Source organism: Mastigoproctus giganteus, chromosome 14, assembly GCF_048544385.1.
Source record: "Mastigoproctus giganteus isolate SK-2022 chromosome 14, ASM4854438v1, whole genome shotgun sequence".
Classification (NCBI taxonomy): domain Eukaryota; kingdom Metazoa; phylum Arthropoda; class Arachnida; order Uropygi; family Thelyphonidae; genus Mastigoproctus; species Mastigoproctus giganteus.
Window position 1 is genome coordinate 63,919,179 of NC_143588.1, and position 23,913 is coordinate 63,943,091.

General features: G+C 36.9%; 1 protein-coding gene across 2 annotated transcripts in view; it reads right to left on the reverse strand.

Annotated features, from left to right (window-relative positions):
- Positions 1–23,913, reverse strand: part of LOC150075172 (polyamine-transporting ATPase 13A3-like) — a 409,674-nt gene that overhangs the window by 359,779 nt on the left and 25,982 nt on the right. For both annotated transcript variants that reach the window (XM_090388296.1, XM_090388295.1), the window contains exon 4: positions 895–1,034. In XM_090388296.1, coding sequence (XP_090244422.1) covers positions 895–1,034 — 140 coding nt within the window. The remainder of the gene's footprint in view (positions 1–894; positions 1,035–23,913) is intronic.

Here is a 23,913-nt window from a genome sequence, read left to right on the forward strand (position 1 = left end):
GCCCCGATTAAACGGCATGTTGTCCGAATTAAGCAAAGAAAACCTTGGCTATTTTCTAGATTTGGTTCTGTTCTTTAAGATTTGTCCCGAATAAATGGCTGCCCCGATTAACCAGTGTCCCAAATAACCTGAATCCACTGTATTTCCAAAATTTTAACATCATTCCACTATCCCCTTCTCCTCGGATATGACTATTCAACTCGGACACTTCACCAGTTATGACATTGACATTGTGCAGCCTTCCTGCAAATGCCTATTGGATATCTGCACCAGACATGTGTGGGATATCAGGGAATGGGCCATTCAGCAACTTGACTCAGTACCACTCAATTCCCAGCAACTGTGGAATGCATTGTGGTTGGCATGAGTTACTATACCTGTGACACCTTTCAGCACTACATAAAGTCATGTCATAAAGTCTACGTCATAATGTATCTGGGCTGTGCTACAATAATATCACTTCTATACTTCAAGCTACACTGGATAAGCATTTGAGAAGTTGCTAAACTGACATATTACCAGCTTGATACTCTTAAGAAAAGTTATTTTTGCAAAGTTTTCACAGCAAAATCCATTGAAAGATTCCAGATAATTTTGTATATACCATACCATACATTCTACTATATACTGAACATTGAACAATTTTACTATAAATTCAAATAAAAGTTGAAAATTTATTGAATCCTTTACCTTTACTAATGTGCTAATTTAGCCTAGAGAAAGATAAATTACTAGTCATTAAAGTCTCCAAAAAAAACCTCAATATAAGTGTCGTGCATTCAAGAGTAATCTTTTTTTCTAATCATATTATAGCAGATTTATTGCAATAGATACAATAAAATATAGTTGCAACAATAACTAATACACTTTAAGTAACATATTATGTATACTCACTCCAGTTTGAGGAACTCCTGAGTATCATTTTGCCATATGTATTTTAGTTTTTTATTATAAAAGTATGTATGCTGTCTAAGAAATAAATCTCCTTCAGGTGGACGAGCTACATTTTCAACAAATTCTTGTTGGTATGAATTCTAAGGAGTCGAAAAAATAGAGAAAAAGAATATGTGCTAGCATGTTTTATTTTTTGGCAACATGAAAAAATCCTAAATTAAATCATCTAAAATGTCATATATAGTAGAATCTCAATTAATCAAAATTCTGTTATTAATAGTATCATTAGGTGAAATATCTGCCACCACACTGTCATGGAATTTTCAAAAATAGTAATATCATTTATTTTTATTACATACTGCAATAAATTTTTTGAACTTGTTTTGTACAACTCTATATACTATTATTAAATAATCTTATGTTCATACATAGTATTAGTAGCATATCCAATGCTGAAAGTAAATCAGAAGCACCAGTAAAGAAGTACCATTAAGTACCAGTAAAACATTTTGGGCTCTATGGCATACTGGTAAAAATATTTTGGATTGTTTCCAATGAAATATTCAGCCTGGCACCCTTTCTCAATAATATTTTTAAAATGTTTATTATTATTGTTATTATTCTTGTACCCAAGTTGCTTTCTCTTATTTATATTGCCATTGAAAAAATTAATAATAATGCCCCTGAAATTTCAACGTTATTTGAGGCCAAATTTAAAAAACTGATAGTGTTCCTGTCAGCATAAAAATATACTTTCAGCACTGAGCATATTATCAAAACATCTGAAAAGGGCTTCAGAAAAACTGAACTCAATTTCCAAGAAATTTATTTACTATTTAAGAAAATTAATATATAATTTTATTAAAATTAATGTAATTACTGGCATTCCTCAAAGTTCAGTGCTGATCCTCTTACTGTTTTCAGTATTTGTTAACGATACCGATGAGTGAAAAAAAAAAATCTGCAGATGATGCAAAAAGTTGGCAGGGTAGTTAATGACAGGAATCGAAGCACACTACTGCAACAAAACCTAGAGAAGTTGCAGCTCAAATACCACTTCTCAGGTAGTTGGGCTGAGAAGTGGCAGTTGAAGTTTAATATTGATAAATGCAAGGTACCACACAGCAGCAGCAACAGTAATCCAAGAATAACTTGCTAAATGGGTGGTATCACACTCAAGGTGGTGCAGAACAAAAGAGGCGCCTCCGTAGCCAGGAGCAGCAGTGCGGAGCACACGCTTCTTTATTAGACCGGAGTTCGAGCCCATGACCACCAAATACGGAGGATGCGGAAAGGTCAGGGAATGACCACCGCATATCCCCGGAGCAATATGGCCTTAGTTGCTAATGCTCCTAAAAACCAAAACAAACAAACAAGCAGAACAAAAGAGACTTTGGGGTGACTGCACAGTCCAACATAATGTTCTCTAAGCAGTGCAGACAGGCTGCTAAGATAGCTCAATGATATACAGGAATTTTTCCAGCAGGGAGAGGGTGATTACCTCATTGTATACAGCAATGGTTGTTATTGTTGTTATTTGGTTTTTAGGAGCATTAGCAACTAAGGCCATGTTGCTCCGGGGATATGCGGTGGTCATTCCCTGACCTTTCCGTATCCTCTGTATTTGGTGGTCATGGGCTCAAACCCCCAGTCTAATCAAGAAGCATGTGCTATGCACTGCTGCTCCTGCCCACCTGGCTACGGAGGCGCCTAAAGCAATGGTTAGACTGCATATGGCTCTAGAAGCCTCATTTTAATAAAGATGTAGATCTGTTGGAACAAGTGCAGAGAACAGCAACACAATTAATCAAGGACACAAAAGGGTACTCTTACAATAAAAGCATTTAGGGCTGCAAACTGCAGAACTAGGCACCTGCAAGGAGACCTGACTGAAGTGCTTAAAGCTAAAGCTTTATTATTATTATTATTATTTGTTATTCGCTAACAACTGCTGTTGTTAGCAAATAACATAGAAATAGTAGGATTAACTGGATTAGCAGGCCAAGATCTAGAGCTTGTTATACAGCAGCTAGGACTCACATTGAAGCGACAGCACAACAAAGAAATAGAACACTATTACATACCAAACAATAAGAAAACAAACGACAAGCCTACACTAATTGTGAAGTTTTCAAACCATGTGGCAAAGGAAAAATGGATGAGAAAGGCAAAGGAGATCCGACTAACAGCAAATGATATATATCAGAACAATAGCAATATCCCAATCTACACAAATGACCACTTAACAGCCCACCTCAAGCAATTGTTTTGGGAAACAAAACAATTAGTAAGAACTCACAGTTACAAATTTTTATGGTTAAAACATGGCAAAATTTATGTGAAGAAGAATGAATCTTCAACAGCCATTAGAATTCAGAGTTCAAAGGATCTGCAGTTTATAAAATAGACTCTTTTATTGTGAATAATTGAAATTTCCAGAAATCTAGATTTAAGTTAAAATTAAGACATGAGGAATCACAGATTTTCAATTCACCTTTACATTTTATAAATAATCAAAATATTCAAGCTCTTATAATTGATAAAAAACAGTTCTTTATGGTAGCTCTAAATATCAGGTCACTAAGAAAAAATTGGTTTAACTTCTTGCAATATATAAATGCAATGAAAGAATATATCTCATGTATAGTTTTAACAGAGGTTAACATAAAAAGTGATGAAATTTCCAATTATAACATACAAGATTATGACAAGGTCTATATATTGAGAGAGTTGAGAAGAGGTGGAGGAATAATAATATACTATAGAACATGCTTTAGGGCAATACAGGTTTACCACTTAACTCAGTCTTGTGAAAACTGCTGTGTCAAATTATTAGGAGAAGACCCAGAAAACACATTCATGATTTATGCTTTTTACAGGCCACCATCAGATTCAATAAACAGCTTCCTAATAGAATTAGAAAACATTATTTTGCAATGGGACGACATACAAACAGATAAGACCATACTAGTAGGAGATTTTATTATTAATTTACTAACCGATGGAACTGATAATGTGATACCCAGATACTCTGCAATCTTAAACAATTATGGATTTGAACATACCTTATTTGGAATAACTAACAAAGGATGGAGGGTAATAGAACAGTCAGCTCTTGTTTGGACCACCTAATTACAAATATCAAGTTGAAGTATGCTAATTCCTACATACTATTAAATCAACTTTCAGATCACAGAACATATATACTAATAGTAGATATGTATTCAAAACAACATCCATATGAAGATATAAAATTAACAAATGCTACGTAGAAAAATTATTTATCAACAGGTAAACTGAAACAGAACATAGAAAACATGTTAATACAAGAGCAAGCATCTTACACAACAAATGTAAATATTTTTTCAAATAAGATAATACAAATGATAAACAATTCGAGGTTTAATACCGAGAGAAAAGTTAATCACAGCCAACAACACAAACACTGGGAGTAGCAGGATTAAGCTTAGGAAACCTTGGATGACTAAAGAAATATAAGAAATAATGGTACAAAGGGATAAATATTTCAGGCAGTATAGAAATTGTCCATCAAAGAAAGAACATTATCACAATTATAAAATACTCAGAAATAAAGTGACAGGTATGATAAAAAAGCAAAAAAACACTTATTACAATCATCTTTTCATGGATAAGCAGATAACACAAAAGGATAAATGGAGCATTATAAATAACATGTTAAATACAAGGAAGAAAAAGTCAAGGGGAAACCAAATTAAAACACTAGTAGAACAGATTTCTGGTGCAAACAAACAATATGAGGCTGCAAATAGGTTTGCTAAAGCTGTATTAGATCTCAACAGATATTTAATTAATTATTGCCAAAATTCCTTTACTCAACAAGATAGTCTTCCTCAGATAATGAACTCTTGTGTAGTCTTAGCTCCACATTATACTGAGAATCTTAAAATTATAGAACAATTAAAGAACAAGAAATCTTACGGACTGGACTGCATTACAATAACCGAGGTTAAGAGAAACAAAGAACAGTTCTCTGTTCTCTTGGTAGAGCTAATAGCATGGATGTTAGAGTCGGGAAGCTTTCCTACAAATTTACTCTCATTTAAGATAATTCCTATATATAAAAAGGGACCACCTGATGACTTTTGCAATTACAGACCAATAACAATACAGTCAGTTTTAAATAAGATAATAGAAAATTATATATTTTCCCATATAAGCAAATATTTACATCAATATGGACTGTTAAACAACTCTCTATTCTCATATCAGAAGGGCAAGAGCACACAGACATTATTAGAGAACTTAGTAGACTCTCTAAACTTACATTTAAACAACAATACCTTCATATTGATTTTATTTATAGATTTGACCAAAGCATATGACCTAATTGATATCCCAATATTGCAACAGAAATTACTGAAATATGGTATAAGGGGAAGACTCAATCAACTCCTAGCAAATTATTTAACCAAAATAAAAATAACAGTAGAAGTAGAAAATACAAAGGGAAAATCTTATAATGTAAAGAGAGGATTACCTTAGGGCACTCATGCAGGGCCAATCATGTTCAACCTCTATATAAATGACATATTCAAAGTAATTAAGATCTCCTTTATAAAAATTTATGCAGATGATATAATCTTATATACAATAGGAAAGAACCTAACAAAAATGGCGAATGATTTACAACAGGATGCAATACATTTACAAACTTGGTTGCACGATAATAAATTAGCACTCAGCTTTGAAAAAACAAAATTTTTGGTAATAAAACCTCCTCATCAAACCTTGGACATTCAACCCTCTATCAAATTGCACAAACATGGTTGCCTACATGATCAGAACTTCAAGAATTGCAAATGTCTAACTGTGGAAGAAGTTTCAAATCATTGTTACCTTGGGTTATGGATTGACTACAATCTAAGTTGGGCAACACATATAACAAACTTGTACAAAAAAATGAGATTTTATGTGTACTTTTTCTACTACATTAAGAATAAGTTAAATCTTAGAACAAAAGTTACCTTATATTATGCATTAGTGGACTCCCAACTCAATTATTTAGTAAATATATGGGCACGAGCAAATAAAACAGAAATAAGGGCAATAAACAACTTAATGAATAGGATTCTGAAACTTTTAATGGGGACAAACTCTTGGAATGACCTGAACAAGAGAAGGCAATTTTTGTTGAAACATAAAATACTGTATCCAGTTCAAAAACTGAAGTTAAATCTATTCTTAAAAAATCTTAACACTATTTTTGAAGAGTCGAATCTGCAAAGAAATGTCTCACAACACAAAATTTAAGGAACCCTAAAGCAATTACTTTGCCTCACCCTAGGATACTAAATAAATTTGGAGATAGGCCCACAATGAATATAATAAACAACTTGTTGGCTAGTGTTGATTTCAGGCTCAGGAGAAGTTACCCCATCTCCAAATTAAAATTCCTAATAAGAAAATTCTTGATACTCAATGACACAGTAGATTAGAATTGATATGCAGATAAACTACTACCTCTGTTTACAGTGTGGAATATACTATGTGTAGTGACTTCATAGTCTTTTCTGTAAGATAACAAATTTGTACAAAACTGTTGTAAAGGAAGAATTACAACTTGTTGTCAAGAAATTTACTTTTCTTAACAAGTTTATTTATTATAAACGAATTCTCTTGATAAATAAAAATTGTATTGTATTGTATTGTATTATTAATAATAATAATAATAATAATAATAAAGCTTTAAATGGATTGAGTAAATTAAATGCAGATGGCATCTTTACTCTTTCTCAGACAATACACATAAGGGACATAACTTGCAAAAGGGTGGTTGCAGAATAGATGTGTGAAAATTTGCTTTCTGGCAGAATAGTTTATTGCTGAATTAAACTTCCATCTGGTTTTGTGGAAGTGAGTAGTTTGAACAAATATAAAGAAGAAGAATTAGAGAATTTATTAGATGGACAGATGATGTGGAAGTGTTTTTTTTTTTTTTTTTTTTTCCGGCTGAAGTTGCACAAGCTTATTTCCAGGCATCACTTTCCACTACTAACACTAATACTAAAATGCTAACTCATTTTTGAATTAAAAATCAATAAAAACAGTTTATGCCACAATTATTATCAGGCCAGTGCTACTCTGATGGCACCGATGGAAGGAACTTCCTTGAGTGCCAAAACCATTCAAGCAAGTTCCTTCCTAAGGTATCCAGACACATAAGTGTCTACTTCACTCATCCTTAATGTCAGCCCATTATAATGTACCAAGTTAATTAAAATAACATTAATGTGTCTATTTGAAACCTAAAGAATTTAACAGTGCATTCAAAATAATGAATTTTTAATTCCTGATTCAAATAAATCGGCGTTTCCCAAACTGGGGTCTGTGGATCCCTGTGTGTCCATAGACCAGTTCCAGAGGGTCCACGAAACATTCAGAAGGTATCAAGTAATATGTGTTTATTTTCTTAAAAAATATACTGATAGAATCACAATGAATTTCATTATAGAACATTATTCATTTTTGCTACAATTAGTATATATAATTGTATACATATTTCAAATTATTCGTTCCATGTATAGCAAACTGATGACAAACAAAATTATTATATATCTGTATAAAAATAAGAATAAAGTTGAGTTGTTTCACACATAAAACTTTGAATTTTCTGTTCAGAAAACCCAGTGTTCATACACACACAGAAACATATGCGCGCACACAGAAACATATGCGCGCGCACACACACACACACACACACACACACACACATATATATATAGAGGAGTCCGCAAACTCTTTTGAAGGAGTCCGTAAATCTCAGTAGTTTGGAAACCACTGAAACAAATAAAGCAACCTAATAGCAAAACAGAAACTTAACCAACTTTCCTTTAGAAAGGAGGGGGGGTGAAAGTAATTCTCAAACTACTCCTAAATATTCCACTAGACTTAATGTTGTTAATAAGATTACATAATAAAAGTAATATTATATTTTTAATAAAATAAAAATTTCAGTTTTTAGCACAAGGTTTAATCAAAAAAGTTTGGTGAATGTGCCCATTGATGACTACCTTCTGTCTTTTCCCACTCAACCATTCCTTTACCTATAGCAGCAACTTCCCCTTAATGCCACACGCTCCAATTTGTATAGCAGTCTTTCTTTGTGAAATTAAATTTTCTGTTTATACTCCGGCACGACAACCAGGTCAGTAGAGTTTACAATAAATCGTAAATACAAATATTTATCGTATTTAGTAGTCATGGGCTTGAACCCCGGTCCACTCAAGGAATGCGTACTATGAAATGGTATCAAAGGTTTTTCTGAAAGCTAAGTAGATGATGCCAAAATTATTTTATTTAACGTACAAGTTGAAGTTCATTGTTTCTTTTTATTTCTAAAACTGATTGTGTTCAAATGAAATATTTATTGTGTAAGAACTGAAATGTTGCATCAGTGTGTTAATATACTCTACAGTTTCTGTTAAGATTGAGGCTAGTATGCAACTGAAAAGCACAAAAGAATTTCTTCTATGATTAAGAAGGCTTACGGTCTGTATTTTGGCTGCAGAATAGGATATGAAGATAACCATTAGGTCCTATATAATGTTCTGCAGGTTTAACAGTAATACTTCAAGGATGGTTCCATTGAACCATCCTTGAAGATCCTTGGATGGAAAAATTAAATGGATGCCATTTGCAGTGCCATCAACAAGGTGGGAATAAAGAGACCATTTTGAGTACTGCTGTTTTTGTTTAATAAAGACTGTTGGTCCCCCCCCCCCAAAGGTACCTCCACTTTGATGTAGTAGTGGGGCTTGTGTGACCAAATGATCCTGTGAGCTAAAACGGTGGTAGTCTAACTACCAGCAGGGCCCCCCATGCTGGACAGGTTACAGGTGATGACTAGGGCTTACAATATTGGTCAAAATCTTAATACCGGTATTTCGGTATTTTTAATTTATGAACCGGGATACTGGTATTCCAAAAACAAACATTTTTCTCAATAAATTTTAATGACAATTAGGTTCAATAAAGTAAGGAAAAAACAAGTACTGTAATTACTTGAATTCATGTTTTAAATAAACTTTTATTGCAATAATAAAAATTCTGAAAAAATTATTAAAAATACAGTTATTCTAATAACAAAAAAATATATATTGATACTGCAAATTTCAGTTATGTTTATGCATCCATACTACCTGTCCGAATAAAATGAGCTCTTAAGAAGCATAAGCATATAGTGTTATCATTTAAACTGGATCTAATTTTGGTACATATTTGATTAGCAGCAGAAAACGTCCTTTCGGATTCTATGCTGGATGGTGCTATTGTACTGAGCTAGTCGTAGATGATCTCAGTCTGTATATTCTAGGCTTTGAACTTTTTAGAAGTAATATTTAAAAAGTATTTCATTAATTTCCCACTCAAATTTATCTTTTAAAATCTCATTAGAGTCGGGCAATTTCTTATTTTGGAAAGAATTTTCAGAACACTAATGTTCTGTCCCATGTTGGTCTTCCAAGGTTGAATTCCGTTCATCATTTTCTGAAGGAGAAAGACGTTTTATTAAGTGAAGTATAATTTTCACTATAGTGTCTTTACTGAGTCTGGCAGACAGCAAAGAGTCAGGATAAGGAATAAAGAAGAGAGCAAAGAGTGCAGTTAAGGAATTCTTCACATATATAAATGCAAAGAAGAGAAGGACAAATCAGATTGGACCCATATGTAATCGCATGGGATAGTATTAATCCAAACTGATGTTGCAGATGAATTCAACAGTTACTTTGCATCGATATTTACAAAAGAAAAACCCTTTATGTCAATGGGAACATATGGGAACGAAGTGCAAAAATATGTAAATAATGATATTGAAATTTCACATGATTATTTAATAAAAAAACTTTCGCACATACAGGCGAGTAGGGCTCCTGGGTTGATGGCATATACCCTATAATTTTAAGGAAGGCGGCAAGTGAGTGCATTACACCACTAAGGCTAATTATGAAAGCATCACTGGACTCAGGAGAGATTCCGTTGGATTGGAAAGTGCCAATGTATCACCAATACATAAGGGCGGTTCTAAGAGTGTAGTGGGAAATTACCAACCGGTCAGTCTAACTTCAGTAATAGGGAAAATCATGGAGGCAATGATCAAGGGTGGACTTCAGGATCATTTAGATAGAAATGGAATTCTGAAGGATACGCAGCATGGTTTTGTAAAGGAACAATCATGTTTAATTAATCTGCTTAGCTATTTTGACAGGGTCACTCGTGAGCAAGATTTAGGGAATAATTTCGACATTGTTTATTTAGATTTCAGCAAAGCATTTGACTCAGTCCCAGATGAGCAGTTACTTTATAAGCTGGAACAGGTTCAAATCACAGGGAAAATCCTTAGACGGATAGCAGGAAGGCTTGAGAGCACCAGGCAGAGGGTTTTGATAAATGGTTATTCCTCAGACTGGGTTAATGTAAAAAGAGGGGTTCCCCAAGGATCATTATTGGGACCACTGTTGTTTTTGATTATCTTAAATGACATCCATGAAGGGATAAAGAGCATGATGTCTAAACTTGCAGGTGATGTAAAGATCAGTAGGTTTGTTTGTTGTTTGTTGTTTGGTTTTTAGGAGCATTAGCAACTAAGGCCATATTGCTCCGGGATATGCGGTGGTCATTCCCTGACCTTTCCGCATCCTCCATATTTGGTGGTGACGGGCTCGAACCCCGGTCTAATCAAGAAGCGTGTGCTATGCACTGCTGCTCCTTCCCACCTGGCTACGGAGGCGCCTAGATCAGTAGGGTAGTTAATGTTCGCCGCCAAGCAGAGCTTCTTCAGAGTGACCTAGATAGACTTTTGGATGGTCAGAAAAGTGGCAGCTATGCTCTAATTCAGTAAAATGCAAGGTCTTACACTTTGGGAACAGCAACCCCAAAATAACTCTTACGCTTGGTGGAGTTGAACTAAAGTCAGCACTTGGGAAAAAGGGACTCGGGAGTCACGATATGGTCAGACACGAAGTTCTCCAAGAATTGTGAACAGGATGAATGAGGACAAAATTTTCACGGTTATAAATTATTCTAGAACTAGGGGCCATAGTTACGGGGGTATAAGTTTAGAATGCTTCTGTGAAGTAAGGGGTTTCAATGCCGTATGCCATTCTCTAGCTGTTTCAGAATTTTGATTGCCAAGGGTTTTCATCAAAATTTTATGGCAGCATCTGCAGTTAAAAGATTTGCTTCTTTGCGGCATAGTGCATTTACCACTAACTTTCTAGATATTAATGTAGATATAGCCTCAGATAATAAATTAAATTCATCCTCACAGAGATAAATACTTGAATCTAAATAAATTAAAGCTTTCTGCATACAATATCTCAACTCAAAAAAGCTTTCAAGCATGGACAATAAACTGATCCGTTCCAATGAGTCTTGGAATCTAATTGCATGACAAATTATTTGCCAAATTCTGCTGCAGTATACTTTTGTATATTTTTGGTTGGTCATAAAATCACATAAAGGTGATTTTATAACCTTTATGTGATTAAATCATAAACAATTATTTTTTATATTAGTACCGAAAAACCGGTATTTTTTGTATCAATACCGGTATTTGAATACTGGAAAAAAAATGACCAGGATCCCGGGATCTCGGTATTGTAAGCCCTAGTGATGACTCAGACTAAGAGAGATACCCTGGCCCTTCAGGTTGGGGGTTGGGCATGGGACTAACAGCCCCACACCAGAAAACAAACATAATGTTATGAAAACTCAAGGAAATAGCCGGACTGTCTCAAATGGAATTCGACCCAAGCATGCCAAAAGGATTAAAGAGATTTTCATAGCTACGTGGAAAGTCCAAAGTTTGTATCAACCAGGAACAAGCAGGAAATTGGAGAAAGAATTGAAGAGATATAATATAAGTGTAGCAGTGTTACAAGAGATAAGATGGGGAAACTTAGAAATTATAGACCTCTCAGACTACACCCTAATAAATAGCGAAAGCAGAGACAACATTCTGGGGACAGGCTTTATGATTAAGGACACTAAAGCATGAATGATGAGTTACAGTGTAATTAATGAAAGAATATGTATGCTAAGGCTTAGAGGCATCTATTTTAACACATTCATGATCAGTGTACATGCTCTGACAGAAGATGCAGAGGATGAAGCAAAGGATGCCTTTTACAAAGCACTGAAGAGAACATTAGATGAGGCCCCAAGACACTAAAGATATTAAACTCATTCTTGAAGATTTCAATGCCAAAGTAGGGAGAGAGGAAGTACATATACCAACTACAGGAAGAAACAGTTTACATGAAACCAATAATGAAAATGGGGAAAGGCTAATAGACTTTGCAAGAGGGAAAGGCTTGAGCATTAGTAGCACAAATTTCCTACATAAGAATATCCACAAATAAACTTGGATATCACCTGATGGTGTCACACGTAATCAGATCGATCACATCCTCATTAATACTTGTCATGCTATGGATGTAATGGACATGTGGACTAGTCATCACTAGCAACGGGCACAAAGTGGCAGGAGTGCTGTGACTCGGGGGAGAACTGAGGGGGGCGATTCTCCAACGCGTCAACAGCCTAAAAAAATGTGCAACTTGTGAAATGTTTGCCGAACTCTCTGGAACGGAACATGATATTGCCATGGGGGATGTCTTTGTGTGTGCGCGATGTAAGGAGTGTAAGGAAATCAGGCGACAACTCAGCGTTGTTATGGGCCTATATGAGAGTTTGAAGGACAGGGTGGATGCCCTCGAAGGAAATAAATTGAGGGGCCTATCAAGCTCTCAGCTGCCCACATCAACGCCAGAGCTTGCACTTGGTCATCACGCAACACAGCGGCAACCCCTAAGGCAGAATGCGCTGGTCCCACAGGAACTAGTAGTTGTTGGTGACTCTATTGTCAGGGAAACGGGGAACATGCTATGTAAAAAGGATAGGTGGAACAGGACCAGGGTATGTCTGCCAGGGGCAAAGGTTGATGACGTTGTAGAGCGGATAACATCTTTCAAGGGCACAAAAGGTGATATAGTTGTACACGTTGGCACTAATGATATTAAGAGTAGGAGACCGGCAGAATTACTCAACAAGTACAGGTCACTGTTGAAAAAAAGCCGAGAATTAGGGTTGAATTTGAAAGTGTCTGCAATTCTGCCCAGACACGATAGAAGGGAGTATATGATGAGAGCCTTGTCGATCAATTCGGCCCTGGAAAGATTGTGCAGGGCTCAAGGGGTAGAATTTTTTTCAGCCTGGACTGTACTTGTTAACAGGAGAGACTGCTTCTATAGGGATGGGATACACTTAAATAGAAAGGGTGCAAGAATATTTGCTGATGCTATCGAGGCAGTGTTAAGTGGGTTGGAAAACTGCTAGCTTGGGGGGATACAAAGACTAATAGTTTAACAGTAACCGCAGGCAGAGGTGAAGGTGATTCTTGCACAACTTCTATTAGAATAAGAAGCGACCTGGAGCGAGGGGTGTTGGGGGTTTCAGGGACAGATGGCAGTCATCCTGGAATAGTTGGGTATATGGGATGTGTTAGGGTAACAAGGAATAGGCATAGGAGCATGTATGCTTGCATGTATACCAATGCTAGAAGTATAGTAAATAAATTTGATGAATTTGAAGTGTTGGTCAAGACATCAAAGGCGGATATTGTTGGGATAGCAGAGACGTGGTGTCACAAAGATATAAGGAATGCAGAACTGGAATTTGGGGAGTACAATGTGTACAGAAAGGATAGACAGGACAGAAAGGGAGGAGGTGTTATGCTGTTAATTAAGAAAAACATAAAATCAAAAGAAGTGCATCCAGTTGATATAGATGGACAGTGCAGTGTTGAGTCAGTTTGGTGTGACATAAGCACTGCAAAAGCAAAAATAAGAGTAGGAGTGTGTTATAGGCCTAATGACTCGAATGAGTACAATGAACAATTGTACAGAGAAATAGAGTGGGCCAGTAAATCAGAATGTCTTATAATGGGGGATTTTAACTTCCCAGATATTGACTGGAACTTGTGGGTTGGTCACTCACACACTAGTCAGACTTTTGTGGATTTATTGGATGATTGTTTTCTGCAGCAGCATGTTCGAGAGGCAACCAGAGAAAGTAATACTCTTGATCTGGTTATCAGCAGTGATCATTCGTGTATTAAGAATTTGCAGATAAAGGAACCACTAGGTGGCAGTGATCACAGTGTGCTGCAGTGGGATTTACTCAAAGAGGTAACTACCGTCAGGGGTAAAGGAAAGGGTTTTTGCTTCCGTAAAGGGGAGTACAATGGTCTCAGACAGTTTTTAAATTCTGTACAGTGGGATCAACTGACGATGTTACAAACAGTAAATTCTAAGTGGGAAGCATTCAAGGAATTAATCGTGGAAGCTACTAGACTTTTCATACCGATGAAGAAATATTGTTCAAGGTTTAGGCCTAAATGGTTATCAAATGAACTAATGAGACTCGTGACAGAGAAGAAAAATGCATGGGATGCATATAAATTATCAGGCGACACAGAAGCCTGTGGCAGATATAAGCTAGTCTGTAATCAGGTCACAAAGGAGGTTCGGCAGGCAAAGGCGGATTACGAGAAATCTTTGGCAAAAGATGCTAAGAAAAACAGCAAGGATTTCTTTACTTATATAAACTCTAAAAGGAAGGGGATGAATATGATTGGTCCACTTGACATCGATGGTTCGACTGTTGATGATCCTACTCAGATAGCAAACAAACTGAATGAGTATTTTGCATCTACATTCACACGTGAGGAATTATTACAGTTTGAAAATGGAAGAAGGTTATCAAATTGTAGCAGTGTGCTTAATGATTTTGTAATAACTGAGAGCAAAGTGGAGGAGAAATTGTTGAAGTTAAACATAAGAAAGGCACCTGGGGTGGATGGGATCTATCCAGTTATATTAAAGGAGGCGGCAAAGCAACTAAGCAAACCCTTAGCCATAATTATGAGAGCATCCTTGGATTCAGGGGAGGTTCCCACGGACTGGAGATGTGCAAATGTGTCCCCAATTCACAAAGGAGGTTCGAAGGGTGACACGAGTAATTACAGACCAGTTAGTTTAACTTCTGTTCCGGGTAAAATAATGGAGTCACTGATTAAAGATGCATTGCAGGATCATCTAGACAAGACTGCCGCAATAATTCAGACACAGCATGGGTTTGTTAAGGGAAAGTCTTGTCTGACAAATTTGATTGGTTATTATGATGTGGTCACAAAGGAACTGGATGCAAAAAATAATTTTGATATCATATACTTGGATTTCAGGAAAGCTTTTGACACTGTTGCGCATGGAAGACTACTGTACAAATTGGAGCAGAATGGTATTAAGGGTAAGTTGCTACAATGGATAAAAGGATGGTTAAGTGGGAGAAGACAGAGGGTGGTAATCAATGGGTGCTGCTCTTCGTGGACTAATGTTATTAGTGGAGTCCCACAGGGTTCGGTGTTGGGTCCACTGTTGTTTTGTATATTTATCAATGATATTGATGAAGGTATATCAGGCTTAATGTCGAAGTTTGCAGATGACACGAAGGTTGGCAGGGTTGTTAATGACAGTCATGGCAGTGTGCTACTGCAACAGGATCTAGATAATTTGGGCAGATGGGCTAAGAAGTGGCAACTGAAGTTTAACCTTGACAAATGCAAAGTACTGCATATGGGTAGAAGTAACCCCAGAGAAACGTACCAACTGTGTGGTACTACACTTAAGGTGGTAGAAAATGAAAAAGACCTGGGAATAATTGTGCAGTCAGATATGAAGTTTTGTGAGCAATGCAGACAGGCTGCTAGGGCAGGTCATGGGGTTTTGTCAATGATATATAGGAATTTTGCTAGCAGGGAAAAGGAGGTGATTGTCCCTCTGTATAAGGCAATGGTCAGGCCACGCCTTGAGTACTGCGTACAGGTCTGGAGGCCTCATTTTAGGAAGGATGTAGATTTGCTTGAGCGTGTACAGAGAAGAGCAACACGATTGGTGAGGGGAATGAAGGGATCCTCTTACCAAGAGAGGCTTAAGTTCTGCAAATTGCAGTGGCTGGAGACTAGGCACCTGCACGGTGATCTGATTGAGGTCTATAAGGCCTTGAATGGGTTGAGCACGCTGAATTCTGATGGGATCCTCCCACTTGTTCAGAATACGAACCTACGGGGACATAAGTTCAAATTAAGAAAGGATAGATGTAGAATAGATGTGCGGAAATTTGCCTTTAGCCAGCGGGTGGTTAATTGCTGGAACAAACTTCCATCTGTCGTTGTGGAAGTTGATAGGTTAAACAAATTTAAGGAGGAACTGGACAGGCATTTGGAGGGTATGGTGTGATTTTTTTTTTTTTTGGCTGATGCTGCATAAGCTCCTACACTTGCTTTCTTGCATCAAGTGCCACTACTACTACTACTACTACTACGTGAGGAGTTACAGGGGGGCAGATTGCAACTCAGACCATTTTACGATAAGGTGCCATCTGCGAAATAGGCTCTCAAAGGTATATAGAGGGAAAGGGGGGATAACAAAGAAAAGATATCAACAAGATAAGCTTAAATAAGATGAAGATACTATAGAAATATTTAGAATGAAAGTCAAGGAACAACTGGAGAAACACCAATAACAGGATGGTGAGCCTATCAATAAAAAATGGGAAGATATTAAGGAAGCACTGAGTGTAGCAGCAGAAAAGGCACTTGGAGTGGAAAAAAAATAGTGAGAAATGACTGGTTCGATCAGGACTGTGAAAAGATCCTGGAAGAACGAAACCAAGCCAGACAGAAAATGTTACAGAGAAGAACTAGAAAGAATACTGAGGATTACAGGATTAAAAGAGCTGAAGCGAAGTCAGTATGTAGACAAAAGAAAAGAGAGAAAAAATGCAAGAAGAATATGACAGAGGGCAGATCAGGAAATCCTATAAAGAAGTAGGAAACGTAAAAAAATGTTTCTAGCTGCATCTTAAACTGCATAAGAATAAGGAAGAAAAAATAGTGGGGGGGGGGGATAGTGGAGATCACAGATGTTTGGAAGGAGCATTTTAATTCCTTACTTAATAAAGAACAGGCATGCCCAGAAGAAACTGTAGGAGAGAAAGAAGAAACAGATAATGTTGAAGGTATCACGGGCCCAACAATAGAAGAGGTGCGGGATGCAATCCAAAGGGCTAAAAACAACAAAACACCCGGAGAAGATAACATCCCAGCAGAACTCATAATGGCAGGTGGCGAGAAACTGATACAAAAATTACATCAGTTTATATCGGACATATGGGAAAGAAAAGAATTGCCAAATGACTGGAAGACAGCAGTAATCATCCCAATCCACAAGAAGGGAGATAAACTAATGTGTGGAAACTACAGAGGGGTTGTCCTACTTAGTGCAACATATAAGATTCTATCTGTCATCCTGACTAGAAGAATATCAAGAATAGCAGAAGGAATAGTTGGTGAATATCAAAGTGGGTTAAGTGCAAGGAGGTAGACTGTTGACCATATTTCCACCTTCGGACAGATCTTGGAGAAGTGCCACAATCTGCCTTGGCATATCTGCCTTGCAGATATGCCATGCTGAAATCAATAAAGAGATGATGCAGATATTGATTTCAGCATGGCATATGATAGTGTGGATAGAGTGGAGCTGTTGGAAACGATGGGAAGCCTGGGCATACCAAAAAAGCTTGTAAGGCTGATGAAGGTCATGCTGGAAGGAAGCAAGGGCAAGGTTAAGATGCAAGGGAATCAAGGTGAGGAGAGGGCCGAGACAGGGAAACCCCTTGTCACCAGTTCATCACCAGTTCTTTTTAACTTAGTGTTGGAGAGGGTTATGAGGAAAGTATTAGCTACTTCCAATGGGATCATATATAACAGACTCTACCAGCACTTAGCCTATGCAGATGATGTAGTGATGACTTCCAGAAAGCCACATATTCTGAGGACAGCTTTTGAAGAATTTGAGAAAGAAGCAGAAAGTGTTGGGTTGAAGGTAAATGAAAATAAAATTAAGTTTATGATTACAAGTAGGAAGGAGAGACAAAGTACCCAACAGATCTAGCAAACAGCAAAGCACAGTTTCAATAGAACATAATCCTTCAAATATCTGGGAGCTATGATTCAACACGATAGTAGTAACACCCCAGAAATTCAGGCTCATCTTAATGCTATTAATAGATGCTATTTTTCCTTGCAGAAACGCTTTCGATCAAGGCTGCTCTCCAGAAGAACGAAATTAGTGTTATACAAAACAGTGTTAAAGCTTTAAATGACTTGTCAATAAACTAGCAAAAAATATTTTTTTTTAAAAAAACCAGACACGACAGCAAAACTTTAAGGTCATATTCTTGTTCAAAATTATACACATGGTTAACACAGTTTATTATGATATTAAGATATGGGAAGATCTGGAGAGAGTTGGTAATTTGGATATTTACTGCCTTCCTCCAAGATTATTCCACAAGTGTAACTGGAACAATTTTCATTTGCTATTACACCCCCTCCTCCCCTTCTCTAAGACAGGATCTTCCTTGTTTTTCTACACTGTTATCCCCAAAAACATAAAGGCTGGATCTGCCCTTGACATAGTAGTAGTAGTAGTGGCATGTGATGCAAGAAAGCAAATGTATGAGCTTATGCAGCATCAGCCAAAAAAAAAAAAAAAAAAATCACACCATTCCCTCCAAATGCCTGTCCAGTTCCTCCTTAAATTTATTCAACCTATCAACTTCCACAACGACAGATGGAAGTTTGTTCCAGCAATTAACCACCCGCTGGCTAAAGGCAAATTTCCGCACATCTATTCTACATCTGTCTTTTCTTAATTTGAATTTATGCCCCCTTAGATTCGTAATCTGAACAAGTGGAAGGATCCCATCAGAATTCAGCGTGCTCAACCCATTCAAGGCCTTATAGACCTCAATCAGATCACCGCGCAGGTGCCTAGTCTCCAGCCACTGCAATTTGCAGAAATTAAGCCTCTCTTGGTAAGAGGATCCCTTCATTCCCCTCACCAATCTTGTTGCCCTTCTCTGTACACGCTCAAGTAAATCTACATCCTTCCTAAAATGAGGCCTCCAGACCTGTACGCAGTACTCAAGCCGTGGCCTGACCATTGCCTTATACAGAGGGATAATCACCTCCTTTTCCCTGCTAGCAAAATTCCTATATATCATTGACAAAACCCCATGACCTGCCCTGGCAGCCTGTCTGTATTGCTCAGAAAACTTCATATCTGCCTGCACAATTACTCCCAGGTCTTTTTCATTTTCTACCACCTTAAGTGTAGTACCACACAGTTGGTACGTTTCTCTGGGATTACTGCTACCCATATGTAGTACTTTGCATTTGTCAAGGTTAAACTTCAGTTGCCACTTCTTAGCCCATATGCCCAAATTATCTAGATCCTGTTGCAGTAGCACACTGCCATTACTGTCATTAACAACCCTGCCAACCTTTGTATCATCTGCAAACTTCGACATTAAGCCTGATATACCTTCATCAATATCATTGATAAATATACAAAACAACAGTGGACCTAACACCGAACCCTGTGGGACTCCACTAATAACATTAGTCCAAGAAGAGCAGCACCCATTGATTACCACCCTCTGTCTTCTAGCACTTAACCATCCTTTTATCCATTGTAGCAACTTACCCTTAATACCATTCTGCTCCAATTTGTACAATAGTCTTCCATGCGCAACAGTGTTAAAAGCTTTCCTGAAATCCAAATATATGATATCAAAATTATTTTTCGCATCCAGTTCCTTTGTAACCACATCATAATATCCTATCAAATTTGTCAGACAAGACTTTCCCTTAACAAACCCATGCTGTGTCTGAATTATTGCTGCAGTCTTGTCTAGATGATCCTGCAATGCATCTTTAACCAGTGACTCCATTATTTTAACGGAACAGAAGTTAAACTAACTGGTCTGTAATTACTCGTGTCACCCTTCGATCCCCCTTTGTGAATTGGGGATACATTTGCACATCTCCAGTCCGTGGGAACCTCCCCTGAGTCCAAGGATGCTCTCATAATTATGGCTAAGGGTTTGCTTATTTCCTTTGCTGCCTCCTTTAATATAACTGGATAGATCCCATCTACCCCAGGTGCTTTTCTTACATTTAACTTCAACAATTTCTCTTCCACTTTGCTCTCAGTTATTACAAAATCATTAAGTATCTTGCTACAATTTGATAACCTTCTGCCATTTTCAAACCTTAATAATTCCTCACATGTGAATATAGATGCAAAATACTCATTCAGTTTGTTTGCTATCTGAGCAGGATCATCAACAGTCGAACCATCGATGTCAAGTGGACCAATCAGATTCATCCCCTTCCTTTTAGAGTTTATATAAGTAAAGAAATCCTTGCTGTTTTTCTTAGCATCTTTTGCCAAGGATTTCTCGTAATCTGCCTTCGCCTGCCGAACCTCCTTTGTGACCTGATTACAGATTAACTTATATCTGCCATAGGCTTCTGAGTCGCTTGATAATTTATATGCATCCCATGCATTTTTCTTCTCTGTTACGAGTCTCATTAGTTCATTTGACAACCATTTAGGCCTAAACCTCGAACAATATTTCTTAATAGGTATGAACCTTTTAGTAGCTTCCACGATTAATTCCTTGATTAAATATATGGGTTATTCAAATGAATTTAAGAATAAACAGCATATAGATACACCAAGTTAAAAAAAAATAATGTGGAATTAAGATATTCTAATTTTCTCATGTAGATATTCTGCCACCTTTTTGGTGGCAGAATATCTCAGTATAAAATCCGCAGTATAAAAAGCAGAGTGTATCGGTTGCATTGTCAATCAGAAATAAGGTCGGAGTGAACTTCTGGAGATGTGATTTCCTAGTACAATTTTTAAACTATTGTGAGTTGAGTTTAACTCAAAAACATACAACTCCTGAAATAGGATCACTATCACATTCCCAAGAATTGGATTTGAATCAAGTGTCCATTATAGTTTGCGTTTCTTTCTATCTGAGGCTATTGCTAGAATTCTGTGTGGCTAAAGAATTAATATGGTACAGATCACTAGTAGAAAATTACAAACAGTAGACACCCTCCCCTTGTTTAAAAAATCCAAAAAATGCAAAAAAAAAGTATTAATATTCCTTTTAAGGACTGTGATGCAAGCTATACTAGTAAGACTATCCATTTTTTGGAGGACCACTGAAAAGACTATGTTACCTCTATAATAGAAAAAGCTGAATTGACCCAGTCAACAATAGACATGATTATTGGCAAGAAGGGCATAACCTCCTGTTGAGTGATGCTCACATCATCGATAGTTCATGAAATTTTAAGGACTGCTGATGGTTGGAACCTGTCCACATATGCAACACAAGGCATACTCTTAAGAGAAACAATGGCATTCATAAATATTCTATCTTTGAATCTTGAATGCTGCTTGAATTAGGCTGACATCACTACCGAGCTTCTGATCGTTCCATCAACTTCCTTCATCATCCCTTCTCCTCTTCTATCATCTTCTCCTTCTTTCCCCTACCTCTCCGATTTCAACTCTCTTCTCCACAAACAACCTAGAGGTTAATAACTAAGGTAGTAGCCATTATTTTTGCTGCGCCTCGTCCTCTCCTCTTTCATTTTTCTTTTATTCTTTGGTGTTAATAGCCTGACATGCAGATGATATCTCGATGCATCTCATCCCCTTTTTTTAATTTCTTTATAGGTTTATTAAACTATACCTTCCATCATTACTAGCTATATACATGTATTTATATAAACTTTATATTTATCAACTACAGTTGATATAAGTATATATCCTAAAACCTTCTTGAGAAGGGTTTAGGCACATTGCAGTTTCCCCATATAGAAATCAATATAAAAATGAAAGTATGCTTCAGAGATTGAACTATTACTCAAGGGAGAGAAATTTGTTCAATGCCAAATATTCAATGTATGTTTACCAACAAACCTCTTTAGAAATTTATATATATATGGAAGTATATTTCAGATATCTCGTATATTTCAGGCATCACTCATGAAGGAAAAGTTGGATTGACCTTTTCTAGCCAAATTTGCAGTGTATTTTGAGGTTTTCAGGGGAAGATTTTAGGCCCATTTCAAATTTCATATCCTTCAGTTCTGCAAACTGCAGCACTTAGAGACTAGACATCTGAGAGGAGATTTAACTGAGGTGTTTAAGGCTCTGAATGGATTGAAGCTGATAAGATTGATTGAAAAGCTCAATGTTTATGAAATCCTTCCTCTTGCTCAGACTACACATATGAGCAGTCTGAGCAAGAGGAAGCATAAATTCAATTTGAGGATGGATGGTTGCAGGTAAGACGTACGAAAATTTCCTTAAGCCAGAGAGTGGTTGATTCTTGGAACAAACTCCAATCTAGTGTTGCAGAAGAGGTTATTTTTTGAATAAATTCAAGGAAGAACTAGACAAACTGTTAGTAGGGATGGACAGATGATATACGAGTGTTGCTTTATTTTTTTGGCTGATGCTGTATAAACTTGCTTTCTTGCATCATTTTCCATTACTAATATTAAAAAAAATTTTCTGTTTATACTCCGGCACGACAACCAAGTCAGTAGAGTTTACAATAAATCGTCAATACAAATATTTATTGTATTTAGTAGTCACTGGATTGAACCCCGGTCCACTCATGGAATGTGTGCTATGCACTCTCGCTCCTGACCACTCGGCTACATTAATATCCAGCATGATAAGACATTCTCATTTAGCATATTGGTAAAAAAGTGGCGTACTATTTCAATGCAGGTACTGATATAGTTCAAAAAATGAATGCAGCTCTGCATTATATTTTTCTCACTTTTCTACCTCGAAACTAATGTCCCTCCAGTGTTCGATGTTCAGCTTACACTTACTTTGTAATTCTTAAACTAACTTTGCAATTCTGGTAAAAATCGTAACAACTCCTTTACTAATTTTCTGTATTTAGCCGATACAGCTGAGTAACAGGCAGGGGCGTTCTTAGGGTATGTGGTGCCCGGGTGCTAATCGCAATTTGGCACCCCCTTTAAAATTTTCTTCATATGTGTATGTAAGTTTTAGGTTTTCAAGCGCCCTTTGAACGTTGGCACCTCTTGCACCTTCGGGACAGTCCGCCCCTGGTAACAAATTATAGTATATACACATAACTTTCATTATGTGTATGATTAATGAGGCTTGTCACAGACACTCATCTAGATATCACAGTTAGGACAACTACTACCTGGAAGCCTAAAACGTTGATGGAAGCTACAGCCAGGTCCATCTTGTGAATCAAATAGACCGAATTTTGCTCAAGTTTGCTCATTCTGTAACGACCAAATCCTCTGCGTGCACCTTTACATCACCTTCAGATGACCATCCAAGAGTGAACCAATATAAGCAGATACAATGGTGTGGCATCCACATCACATAGAGGAATGGCCAATCCTCTGCATTACCTGTCAATACTAAGTATTAGATGACTCAGCACCCAGCGTAATACCATCACTCTACTTATTGGAGGCTTGATGTGGTGAAACCCATATTTAGTCTCCCCAAAAAAATTCTGGCAACTCCTGTCCCTTCTTTCATGTAGTCTGTCTTTTGAGGTTATGATGGGCATCATAGCAAGGTCAAAAGTCCCTTACATTTCATGGGTACAGCTTTAAAATGGTTTTCATAGGCTGGCTACTAGATAGTCAACCACACTGAACCTACTAATAACTCTTTAGAAGGCATCCAGATCAACTAAGTATAATCTCACTACCTCTACTCTGCTAGTTAGCACCTAGAAAGAGTCTAAGTATTTATTATGCTCCTTATTTATTTATTATGCTCCTAGCAATAATGCTAGGAGCATAATAAATTCCTCCCACTACCAAATGGACATAACATAGCAATTGAAAGAAAACATTTTTAGGAAGATAAATCGGTCATTGTGGCCACAAAGATCTTTTTTTGATGAACTTTTAATTTAAGGGATTGGAAAAAAAAGTTTAAATACTACCCACACTATCATAACCTCAGAAATTCTGTT